General features: G+C 44.0%; 1 protein-coding gene across 1 annotated transcript in view; it reads right to left on the reverse strand.

Moving 5' to 3' along the window:
- Positions 1 to 2,024: 2,024 nt before the first annotated feature.
- Positions 2,025 to 12,292, reverse strand: part of LGI2 (leucine rich repeat LGI family member 2) — a 15,402-nt gene continuing 5,134 nt past the window's right edge. Inside the window, exons 3-8 of the mRNA XM_070948511.1 lie at positions 11,917 to 11,988; positions 10,132 to 10,203; positions 8,337 to 8,408; positions 6,786 to 6,955; positions 4,652 to 4,816; positions 2,025 to 3,016 (exon numbers count right to left, since the gene is read on the reverse strand). Of these exons, the coding sequence (XP_070804612.1) occupies positions 2,199 to 3,016; positions 4,652 to 4,816; positions 6,786 to 6,955; positions 8,337 to 8,408; positions 10,132 to 10,203; positions 11,917 to 11,988 (1,369 nt within the window). The 3' untranslated portion in view covers positions 2,025 to 2,198. The remainder of the gene's footprint in view (positions 3,017 to 4,651; positions 4,817 to 6,785; positions 6,956 to 8,336; positions 8,409 to 10,131; positions 10,204 to 11,916; positions 11,989 to 12,292) is intronic.

A 12,292-nucleotide genomic window follows, 5' to 3' on the forward strand; every position in this document is an offset into this window, starting at 1 on the left:
GAATGGTGATCATAGGAGGCAACCATTCGTATTTCTGAAGATTTGGCTCGTCATGTTTTGTGCCACAAAGACTACTTGCCAGAACTTAATTTGCAGCCTTTTGGCCTTGCAATTATCGCAATTATTGAAATTAACTGATAAGGTCTGTTACTGCAATTAATTCTTTGAATGACTCTTGCCTGGATTTTTCAGTGTGTGAATGCAATTAATTCACAAGAGGTAAAGGGTTTTTTTGTGACAAGGAGTCTGTTTCTTGCTTCTGCTAAAGCTGGGTCAGAAGAGATTTGCTAGGTTTGGGAAAATTTACAAGATTGTGTTGCCAAGTCCACAAAACTGATTTTGTCTGGCTAAGCATCACTAGTTTTTAGGCCTTAAAAAGAAAGACTTTAAAAAAAAAAAAGAATGTATTCAGATGTATGTAACCAAGAATTGTCTTAACCTTGGAAAGAACAAAGCACATAGATATTATATTTATTTTGGTAATGCATTTTAGATTATATATTTATTATTGTAAAGCCTTTTTAGAGATCGGTCTGGATAAGTTAATATGCTGTCATTATCACTGATAATGATCATAATAAAGTTCATTTTCTGTTCGGGAATACATTAGTTGGGGAAAAAAAATAATACTCCATCAGGACATTTCAAAAATTATAATAGACTCTTGGGACCCAACTCTCCTCTCCTACCAAATCCTCAAATGCCACAAAGCTCTGAATTTTATTGTTCTAATGCAAATAATCAGTTTAAAACTAATGTTTCCAAAGAGATTTGGAAAATGAATTCCATTCAATTGCTTAGCTTGGTGAAGCTGAATTTCTGCATCCAATTCAAGTACTGAAAAATGATTTGAAATCGATGAGAACGTAACCAAGTCGCTCCAATAATTCAAATCAACTTTTTTTTTTTTTTTTTGGATCAATCCGTTTGATCCGGAAATTCAACTCGATCAAATCAGCTCCAAATCCATTCTCTGTCTCAGATATTTATCTATCCTTTCAACGCACAGTTTTGGAAGGAGATGAGGATGAGTTGAAGCCAAAGGACTATTATTTCCCAGATCGTTTCAAAGGAATGTATATATCTTTTTTTATCACTGGGATCGAAAGTTTAAAATAAGAATTTAAGCTTGACTTGTGCCTAAGGGGGGGAAATAAAGGCTGAATGCAGAGCTGGCATGTCAAATGCCTGTTTTTTTTGCTGTCAGTATTGAAAAGATTTCATTTTTAGCAGCTGTAAACTTCTGATAAAATCTAATTTAGCTATCAATCTTACCGTATTCATTCCGATGGACTATTGAATGCAAGTCTACCCATTAGCCAACTAGGGAAGAATATTAATTAATGGAGTATTCTCCTCCTTCTCCTTTACCTCTTTGCAAACCCCACCCCCTTCTAATACTGATGATATTCCCTAGTTGGGTTATGAAATGTTTGCAAGAAAATAACCAAGCTCAGAGAGCACCAAAGGACCCCACTCTCCTCCTTCCTTCCTCCTTCCATCCTTCTCCTCATCTCCCTCCCCGTCCCTTCTTCTCCTCCTCCTCTTTTCACCAATCTCTTTTGATTGGTGATTCAAAAGAGATATCGGCACCTTTCTCCAAATCAGAACGTCGGCGTGTTACTTAAGAGATTCCCCCCACTTAATTTCCCAGGGTCCAGAAACCAGAACTGCTTCGTCCTCACAAGAGACGCATCCTGTGAGCAGGATTTTCTCATCAGGATGCTAACAGTTGCAAATCACTAGAAGGAACTGCTTTCAACCTCAAAGTCCCGAAGAAGAGAAAAAAAACATCGTTTTTCCTCGCAGAGTCGTTGCCGCTGCTCTTCCTCTCTCTATTCGTTTTGGCTGGTTCTTCATTCCACTTTCTCAGCTGTTCCTCCTTTCAGTTTTGCATCCTTTTTAGAGCTAACGCCTTTGCACACCGTCTATTGTGAGCAATAATAGGCTTTTAAAAATACCTCTTGTCAAGGGTAAAACTGGCACGGCATGCACTTAACCGAGTTAATGCATTCCCTGATTAAATAGGCAAACTTCTAAAAAGTTCCAAAAACAAAAAACAAAAAAAACCTCTTGCTGAATAATGCTAAGGGTTCTCTCTAGCTATCAAAAGTGAACAATCTGTTCTTTTTCCCCCCTCCCCCTTTGTTTTCACGTGAAAGTATCATCCTACGTGAGTTCCCACGCTCAGGGCCGCTTCATAAACTCAAGTCAACAATGATGTGTTCGAATATTTGCGTGTGGCCTTTAAAACTGGAAGCGAAGAAGAAATCTCGCCTGTCCGTCGACACCGCGGTGAAGGAGCGGGGCGCCTGCACGTAGATCTCCTTAAATATCTGAAAGAGGCTCTTCTCCTCATCCCACTGGAATATTTGGGAGAAGGTGTAGTCACTTCCCAGAGCGAGGTAATGATGATCCTTGAAGGAGAAAGGCTGTAGGGTCATGGCACCACGGGAAGGAAGCGCCTGGATCTCCACAAACTGCTTGCTGTTCCATTTCATGATCCTTGAATCGCCGATAAATCTGGTGAGAGAGATGTAGAGGCTGTCTTCTATCCGGAAGCTCTTCACCGCTAACACGTCTTCCATGTTGGGTATCTCACCGTGTGGGAGGAACTTTCTGGAACTCTTGTTCCACTGAAGGATAATAGGAATCTGGGAGCGACTCGACAGGATCAAATGAGATTTCCCATCTATATCAACGAATTCGGCATCCGTGTCCCGGAACCACTCGTGCAGGGACTGGTAGGAATAGAAACCCTTATTGTTCCATTTGTAAACTGTGGTCAAGCCAGCTTTCGAGCTATCCGCAATGACGAAGAAGGTTTCGCTCTCTATCTCGAAGAGCTCGATGTCGTTTGGCTTGGAGATGCGGGAGACTTCAATATCCTGGAACTTGACAAATTTGGTCCAGCTTTCCTCGTACTTATAAATGTGGGATCCGCCAAAGAGCTGAGCTACCACCACAAAGACTTGGTCGTCAATCAGGATAGCTTTGCAACCTACTATGGACTGGCCTGTTGACTCAAACAAAGGGATAGTATTAGCAGAGCACGAACTGTATCTACTGTTTATGTAAGTCCTTCCTTTAAAGCAGGGGTCCCCAATCTTTCTGGGGTTGGGGGACCGGAGCAGGGGGAGGGAGAAAAGAGGGGGTAATTTTGTGGGAGGGGCAATGGCATGCGGGCCTGTGTGTTTCATTGGTTGCATGGAAGGTTATCTTGGGAACTCAAGTACAGATAGTCCTCGGCTTACAACAGTTCATTTAGTGACCGATCAAAGTTACAACGGCCCTTATGACTTAGGACTGTTTGTCACCCTTATGACCGTTGCAGCCTCCCCTCGGTCACCTGATCAAAATCCAGACGCTTGGCCACTGACTCATATTTATGACGGTTGCAGGGTCACGTGCTCCTCTTTTGTGACCTTCTGACAAGCAAAGTCAAAGGGGGGGAATCCAGATTCACTTAATGGCCACATGACTAACTTCACAAATGCGATGATTCCCTTAACAATGGCGGCAAGGGAAGTCGTACGATGAGGTCAAAACTCACTTTAGCAAATGCCTCACTGAGCCACAGAAACGTTGGACTCTGTCACGGTCGTAAGTCGAGGACTACCTGTACCTTAATCTTTCTCCCTCTCGTCTCCAATGAAATGCTGGCTGCATCTAGTCCTATTTTCGTCCAGTTGGAGCTCAGAAATGCATTTCTTTTGCCAGCTTGATGGTGCCTCGCAATCTCCCGTTTTGCAATTTTCTCCCTGGGTCCAGAGATGGTATTCAGCCGGTTCGGTAACGGAGATCGCGGATGTGAGTAAAACCCACCCCTGCCCAACAGTGGTGGGTTTCAAAAAATTTTACTACCGGTTCTGTGGGCGTGGCTTGGTGGGCATAGCAGGGGAAGGATACTGCAAAATCTCCATTCCCACCCCACTCCAGGGGAAGGATACTGTTTTGTTTTGTTTTTAAAGTTTTTATTTTTATTTCTCATAAACACATTTACATGTGCAGTCATTTCCATCATTTTTCATTCATCTTTTCTTTCAACTTTCATTTTTCATTTTTACTTTTTCGGGACTGCTCTTTTACCCTTTACCTTTACTCCAAATTTTCTTCTTCTCCTCCTTCCTGTTTGTCCTCCTACTTCCTTCGTTCTTCCTCTCCTTCTCTTTCCTACTTCCCCTTCTCTTCCCCCACTCCTCTCTTCTTCCCTCCTTCTAACCTTCTCCTCTGCTCCTCTATCTGCTCCCTTTTCTTCCTCTCCTTTTCCTTTTCTTCTTTCTCCTCTTCTCTCCTCTCCTCTCTTCTCCTTTCCTCTCTCTCTCTACTCCAGGGGAAGGATACTGTAAAGTCTTCATTCCCTCCCCAATCCAGGGGAAAGTTACTGCAAAATCCCCATTTCCTCCCGATCAGCTGGAACTCAGGAGGCAGAGAATAGATGAGGGCAGGCCCAGTCAGAATTTTTACTACCGGTTCTCCGAACTATTCAAAATTTCCACTACCGGTTCGCCAGAACTGGTCAGAACCTGCTGAAACCCACCTCTGCTGCCCAGGTTCTCAAAACCACCTTGACAGAATGAGAAAACCCACCCCGTAACCCCCAAGTAAGCCTTGACACTTAAGAGTGGCGCATCGGGTTTTTTTTTTTTACCGGTGATATTGTCGTAACTCCGGAAGTTCTTCTCAATGTGATCCCATTCCAGCACCATGCAGTTTTCCATGCTGGTTTGCGCAATGGCCACATAGACGTCGTTTTTGGAGTTGAAGGTGTCGATCGAGACTGACTGATAGGGCAAAATCTGATGGACAACAAAATCTGTAATCATATTTAATCGAAAACAAGCGTGTTACCATGGAACTCGGCAGGATGCAGGAAGCTGTTCATCGCTGATTTGGAAATACTCGGCTTGGGGAAGCTAACCCCGAACTAAAAATAACACATACAGGCAGTCCCCGACTTACGATGGTTCATTTAGCGACCGTTCCAAGTTACGACGGCGCTGAAAAAAGTGACTAAGGACCATTTCTCACACTTGCAATCTTTGCAGCATCCCCGGATTCACGGGATCAAAATTCAGACGCTTGGCAACTGACTCATATTTATGACGGTGGCAGTGATCCCCTTTTGCAACCGTCGGACAAGCAAAGTCAACAGGGAAGCCAGATTCACCTTAACAAGCAGGCGACTAACTTAACAAATTCAATGATTCACTTAACAACGGTGGCAAGAAAAGTCGTAAAATGGGGCCAAACTCACCGAACAAATGTTTCACTTGGCTGAATAGATACTGGGCTCGATTATGGTCGTAACGCAAGGACTATCTGTCTGTACTGTTCACATTCATTCGGATTCTCCATTCCTAGCTCATGTTGCCTGTTGTATAATCCTTATGTTACAGTGGGGGATTTTGTACTAATCCGTGGTGAAGGCAATTAGCAACTAAGGGTGTTATTTCTTTCACACTCTGCTTAAAAGTTGCTTAAAGTCAGCAATTTAACAGAATAACAGTTGGAAGGGACCTTGGAGGTCTTCTAGTCCAACCCCCTGCTTAGGCAGGAAACTCTACATCACTTCAGACAAATGGTTATCCAACATCTTCTTAAAAACTTCCCGTGTTGGAGCATCCAGAACTTCTGGTGGCAAGTTGTTCCACTGATTAATTGTTCTCACTATCAGGAAATTTCTTAGTTCTAGGTTGCTTCTCTCCTTGGTTAGTTTCCACCTGCTACTTTTTAAATTAAAGCTTAAAAGTTACAATCCCTGTTTGCACCAAAGAGACAAACTGCAGGCTCAAAGGAGGACGGATTTAACTATTTAACTATTAATTTTAACTATGAGCCACGGTGGCGCAGTGGTTAGAGTGCAGTACTGCAGGCTACTTCTGCTGACTGCCGGCTGCCTGCAATTTGGCAGTTCAAATCTCACTAGGCTCAAGGTTGATCCCTTCATCCCTTCCTCCCTCCCTCCCTCCCTCCCTCCCTCCCTCCTTCCTTTTCCTTCCTTCCTTCCTTCCTTCCTTCCTTCCTTCCTTCCTTCCTTTCATGGTGGCACAGTTGTTAGAATGCAGCATTGCAGGCTAACTCTGCCAACTGCCAGGAGTTTGATCCTGACAGGCTCAAGGTTGACTCAGCTTTCCATCCTTTTGAGGTCAGTAAAATGAAGACTCAAATTGTTGGGGGCAAGAGGCCGACTCTGTAAAACCGTTTAGAGAGGGCTGTAACAGCACTGAGAAATGATATATAAGTCTAAGTGCTATTGCTAGTCCTTCCTTCCTTCCTTCCTTCCTTCCTTCCTTCCTTCCTTCCTTCCTTCCCAGTAATTAGAATGCAGTATTTCACGCTAACTCTGCCCACCGCCAGAAGTTCGATCCTGACTGGCTCAAGGTAAAATGAGGACCCAGATTGTTGGGGGAAAGAGGCTGACTCTGTAAACCGCTTAGAGAGGGCTGTAAAGGGCTGTATATACGTCTAAGGCTACTGTTCCTTCCTTCCTTCCTTCCCTCCCTCCCAGTAGTTAGAATGCAGTATTGCAGTCCGACTCTACCTACTGCCAGCAGTTCGATCCTGACCGGCTCGAGGTTGACTCCGCCTTCCATCCTTCCAAGGTGGGCAAAATGAGGACCCAAATTTTGGGGGGCAAGAGGCTGACTCTGTAAACCGCTTAAAGAGGGCTGTGAAGCGGTATATAAGTCCAAGGGCTATTGCTATTGCTAATGGGCCATAAATACAAAAAGCCAAATTCATCCTAACTTAACTTGCAAAGAAAATCTGCTTTACCCAAATACCTGTAGTGGTGCATTCATCGTCAAAGCTGGAGGCTTCGTTTAATTTCTTGTCCTGAAATTCTGCTGGGCCCACACACAGGACTTCCGAAACGGAGGAGTTGGTCATCTTTAGCCACAAAAACAACCACTTGGCTTTGCAATCGCACTCAAACTTGTTTCCCCTCAAGTCTCTAGAAATACAGGAAAAAGAAAAGCTTGTTTGCAAAGGGGCTTGGAATCCTAAATCAACAGATCCTTGCAAGGTTTCCGTTTGGAAAAAGAGCAACGGTGCAGATTGGAACCTAGGCGAGAAATGAGAAGAAATCAGAATGGGATTTTTTAAAGACAAAGTGTTGTTTGTCGATGAAGTTTAATTAATAAAAGCTCTTTCTGTTGTGGGTGTTATTTATTTGTCACAAGAAGGCAAATAACAATAACAGCAAACAACAATAACAATAATAATAGATGTATCAACCATTAGCACCAGTCAATGGTATTTAAGATACATTTTTAAATGTTCAGTTGACTGTGTTTCATGTTTAATGAATAAAAGAGATAATAATAATAATATTAATAATATTAATAATAATAATAATAATAATAATATTAATATTAATATTAATAATAATAAAAAAAATAAATAAACTTGGTTGATACCTAGGATGCTGGCAGCAACCCGTATCAACCATCAGCGCCAGTCAAGGATATTTGTGATACGTTTTTAAATGTTCAGTTGACTGAGTCTCATGTTTAATGAATAATAATAATAATAATAATAATAATAATAATAATAATAATAATAATAATGTCCCGATTGTAATTGGAGCCCCTGGAGCAATACCCAAAGGGCTACCCCGCTATTTAGAAATTCTAAATTTGCCGGACTTGAACATTTTGACTACAAAAAACCACCTTACTCGGAACAGCTTACATCCTCCGACGATACCTTAACAGTTCCTAGGTCCTTGGTTAGGACTCGAGCTGCTGAGCTATTAACCAGCCTCAAAGGCTGTGAATCTCACTAAAGATTAAATAATAATAATAATAACAACAACAACAACAACAACAACAACAACAGTTCCTAGGTCCTTGGTTAGGACTCGAGCTGCTGAGCTATTAACCAGCCTCAAAGGCTGTGAATCTCACTAAAGATTAAATAATAATAATAATAACAACAACAACAACAACAACAACAACAACAGTTCCTAGGTCCTTGGTTAGGACTCGAGCTGCTGAGCTATTAACCAGCCTCAAAAGCTGTGAATCTCACTAAAGATTAACCAATCATCATCATCATCATCATCATCATCATCATCATCATCATCATCATCCTGCAATAACACCAGCGGAACTGCAAAAAACTGCGCTACTCGGAACATGGTACATCTTAAGAAGGTACTTGGTTGATCCCTAGGACGCTGGCAGCAACCCGAATCAACCATTAGCACCAGTCAATGGTATTTTTCAAATTTGCCTCTTGCTAGCCCCAATTTCACATCCAAACAGCTCGAAAGAAAAATTCTGAATGCTGAGATAAGATATAAAACAATAACACGATGAAGCTCTACTTACAGTTCGATCAGAGAGTCTAAATCACTAAAGATGTCCCTTGGCAAAGCTTTAATCTGGTTATTGGCGAGAGAGCTGGGAAAGTAAAGTTAGATGTTACAATAATTTTCAAAACCGTTTAAACCAGGGGTGAAATCTAAAATTTGTTACTACTGGTTCTGTGGGCGTAGCTTGGTGGGTGGTGGGTGGGGGGGGGGGGTAATGTGACTGGGTGGGTGTAGCCATTTTTTTTTTTACTTTTAAAACCCTTTTTTCTACAACCTCTTTGGCTAACAGGTTGTAAAAAAATGTTTTCAAAAGGCTCTGAGGATCCAAGCCTCTGCCGATCAGGGAACTCTGCTTGGATCGTCAGAGCATTTAAAAGAAAAAAAGGATTTTTTTTTCTTTTAAATGCCTTTGACAAGCCGCGCGATCATCAGAGGCTTTTTTTCTTTCTTTTAAAAGCATTTTTTCAGCCGAAGTTGTAGAAAAAATGCTTTTAAAAGTAAAAAAAAAAAGCCTCTGATGATTGTGCGGCTTAGCTGGGCATGGGGGAGGGCAGGGATTTTTGCTACCGGTTCTCCGAACCACCCGCCTTCATCGCTACCCGGATCGGGTGATCCGGTCCGAACCAGGAGCATTTCACCCCTGGTTTAAACCCTAGGTAGAAAGCTGAATTCAGTAACACTGTGGTATGTTGGAAAGTTCTCAATTCCCAGTGTTTTGTTTTGTTTTTATTTATTTTTTTAAATACAAATAATACAAATATAGTACATATACATCTAAATATACAAACTATATACAAATATACAAATAAGAGCCTTGGTAGTACAGTGGTTTAATGCACCCTGTTATTAACACAGCTGCCTGCAATTTCTGCAGGTTCGAATCTCCCCAGGCTCAAGGTTGACTCAGCCTTCCATCCTTTCTAAGGTAGGTTAAATGAGGACCCGGATTGTGGGGGCAATAAGCTGACTTTGTATAAATATACAAAAGGATGAAGGCTACTGCTTAACGCATTGTAAGCTGCCCTGAGCTTCTGGAGAAGGGCGGCATATAAATCAAATTAATATATATATATATATACAAACAAATTTGCTGAAAGGACTGTGTTGTGGAGTTGTGCTTTTTGCAGGACAACCCATGCCTAAGAGGCTGCACCTGTGTTCAACAGCGAAGGGTCACAGGGAAAAATAAACATCCTGCAGGAAGCATAGGATGAGTTTCAGGATGTGTAACTTCGGACGGTCATTAAACGAACTGTCGTAAACTGAGGACTACATCTACTCAGCCAGTGTAACAGCATGCTGAGGTGTTAAGCCAGGGGTGGGCTGCTGGAGGTTCGCCGTAGTTCGGGAGAACCTCTAGCTAAGATTCTGAGCAGTTCGGAGAACCCCCAAATCCCACTCGTGGATGGCCCCGCCCATCCCACCCTTCCCCTCCCAGGAGTCCCCACACGGCCCGTTTTGGATGCAGGTAAGTACAGGGTGCGCGTGGAGGCTCAGGGAGGGTGAAATACGGGTCTACTGGAAGTTCGGGAAGGCCGGAAACAGGCCCGTTTCCAGCTTCCAGAGGGCCTCCGGAGCCTGGGGAGGCCGTTTTCACTCTCCCGGAGACTTGAGGAAAGCCTCTGGAGCCCGGGGAGGGCAAAAACACACCCACACCCACCCACCGTGGTGGAGGAGGCCGACTAGGCCACACCCACCATAGCCATGCCCACCCAGCAACCAGGCAGAGAACCCCTTGCTAAAATGTTTGAAGCCCACTCCTGTGTTAAGCAAGATATAAATTAGTATAAAAAAAAACAACAACAACTTACAGATGAGTCAAGTCTCGGAGACCCCGAAATGCATTTCTTGAAATGGTTTCTATTTTATTTCCTTCAATAAACCTACGCAAAAAGAAGGATACAGAAACAGAAAGACATAAGCGGTCGTTAGGGGTGTGAAAAAACAGTCACAAGTCACATTTTTTTCCCCAAGTGATGTTGTAACGTCGAATGGTCACTAAACAAACGGTTGTAAGTTGAGGACGGCCTGTACTTCGGGGAGCTGTGGAAATGGGAACAAAATCACACTTCAGCTTCGGACTTCCAGGGATTAGAGCAGAATTCCGCAACCGTTCCAGCTTTGCGGACCGGCGGAGGGGGGCGGGGAAATAGTTTGGCACGAGCGGTGGGCACGTGCGCCTGTCCCATGTGCAAATGCAGTTCCAGTGGTGGGATTCAAATAATTTAACAACCGGTTCTCTGCCCTAATGACCGACTGGGTGGGCGTGACAATGGTAGGCGTGGCCAGAGGTGTGACAGGCAGCACTCGGCCTCCTGCACCCCCTGGGAGCAAAAATGGGCCGCGGGGGGGGGAACACACCACCCCCCTGTGCCCCATTTTGGGCCTAGGAGGCCTCCCTGCACTTACCTGGGAGCCAAAATGGGGTGCATGGAAGGAGCGGGGAGGGGAGGGGCCGAGCCAGCCAGCAATTTAACTACCGGTTCATTGAAATTGGCCCGAACCGGCTGAATCCCACCACATGTCCTTGCTTGCTGCTTGCACGAGTGAAGATGTGCATGAGTGTGTGTTCACTTGCCACTTCCGCGCCCTGGTTTCGAATGACTCAAGGCCTGGTACTGTGCTGCAGCCCGGGATCCCTGGATTAGAGGCTCCTTGTTGTGGTCTGCCAGCAGACTGCGGAGCTGGCTGTGGAGTCAGACAGTGAGGAGGCTGGGAAGGAACATGGGCCAGTCCTGGAGGTTGGGGAAGGATGAGGGCTCTGCGTCGGAGGCAGAGATGGGGCCAGGGCCATCTGGGAGTGATGCGCAGACTCCGGAGCCTCCAGAGGCGGATAGCAGAGAGGCAGAGGAACAGGAGGAGCCTGTTCCTAGTGCGCACATGCGAAGAGCTGCCCGAAGGCAAGAGCAGCTAAAGCAAAAAGGATAACTCAGGAGTAAGGCCAGGAGATGATTGGCCCCTCCCAGAAAGCTTAAAAGAGCAGCAACGGCTTTTGGGATCTTTGTAGGAAAGCAACGTTGCTACATTTGTTTCTTGTCAGCATCTCTTCCTTCTGAACTTCGTGGGCTTTTGCCAAGGAAAGCCTTTGGCAGGGTGCCAAAGAAGACAAAGGTTGGTGATAAGGCCGAAGGACTGTTTCTGAAGGACTTGTTTTGGAATTAATTTGGACTAAGCTGAGAATGAAGTAATTCTCAGCTGTTCTAATAAAATATGTTTGTTTAGGACTGATTGTGTCTGGTAATAACTACTTGGGCCTAGGTCACAATTCTCCTATGCTTGCTCTCTCTCTCTCTCTCTCACACACACACACGCACACACACAACCACACACAAACACACACACACACACACACAACCCCAGAACATCTGCAGATGCTGAGCGTCAGAATGTTGGGGTTGCAAAGATGCAGCAGCTGCTATCTTGCCACTAACAATTTTCAACAGAAAGTAGAATTTGTGGCACATGGGATGAATAACGATCGAGCAGAAATGTTTTCGGTCAGAGGACAAAATTCGCTGCTTATAAACGATCAGAAAACAAAACCGTCCTTCCTTTTTTTAAGTCTTTGCAGGAGGTAGCAAAAGCAGCTGACTTACAGGTACTCAAGATGAAAAAGTCCACCGAAGGCGTCGTCCCTTATGACGGTAAACGAGTTAGAATTCAGCAGCCTTTAAAAAAAAATAAATGGAAATGTAGGTATCAAGGTTTTTTTAAAAACAACAACAACAAACACATCGTTATGGTTAGTCCTCAACTTACCACAACGGAGCCCAGACTTTTTGTTGCTAAGTGACGCAGATGTTAAGTTAGATGTTACTAACTTAACAACTTGCAGCAATTCGTTTAGCAACGGGGGCAAAGCAGCTCATAAAATGGTTTGGGCCCATTTTATGAGCTTTCTTGTCCCCGTCGTTAAATGAATCACTGCCATTGTTAAGTTAGTAACTTACGGTTGGTAAGTGAATCTGGCTT

This window comes from Pituophis catenifer, unplaced genomic scaffold, assembly GCF_029215685.1.
Source record: "Pituophis catenifer annectens isolate HBS135680 unplaced genomic scaffold, rPitCat1.0.hap2 SCAF_8, whole genome shotgun sequence".
NCBI classification, from domain to species: Eukaryota; Metazoa; Chordata; class Lepidosauria; order Squamata; family Colubridae; genus Pituophis; species Pituophis catenifer.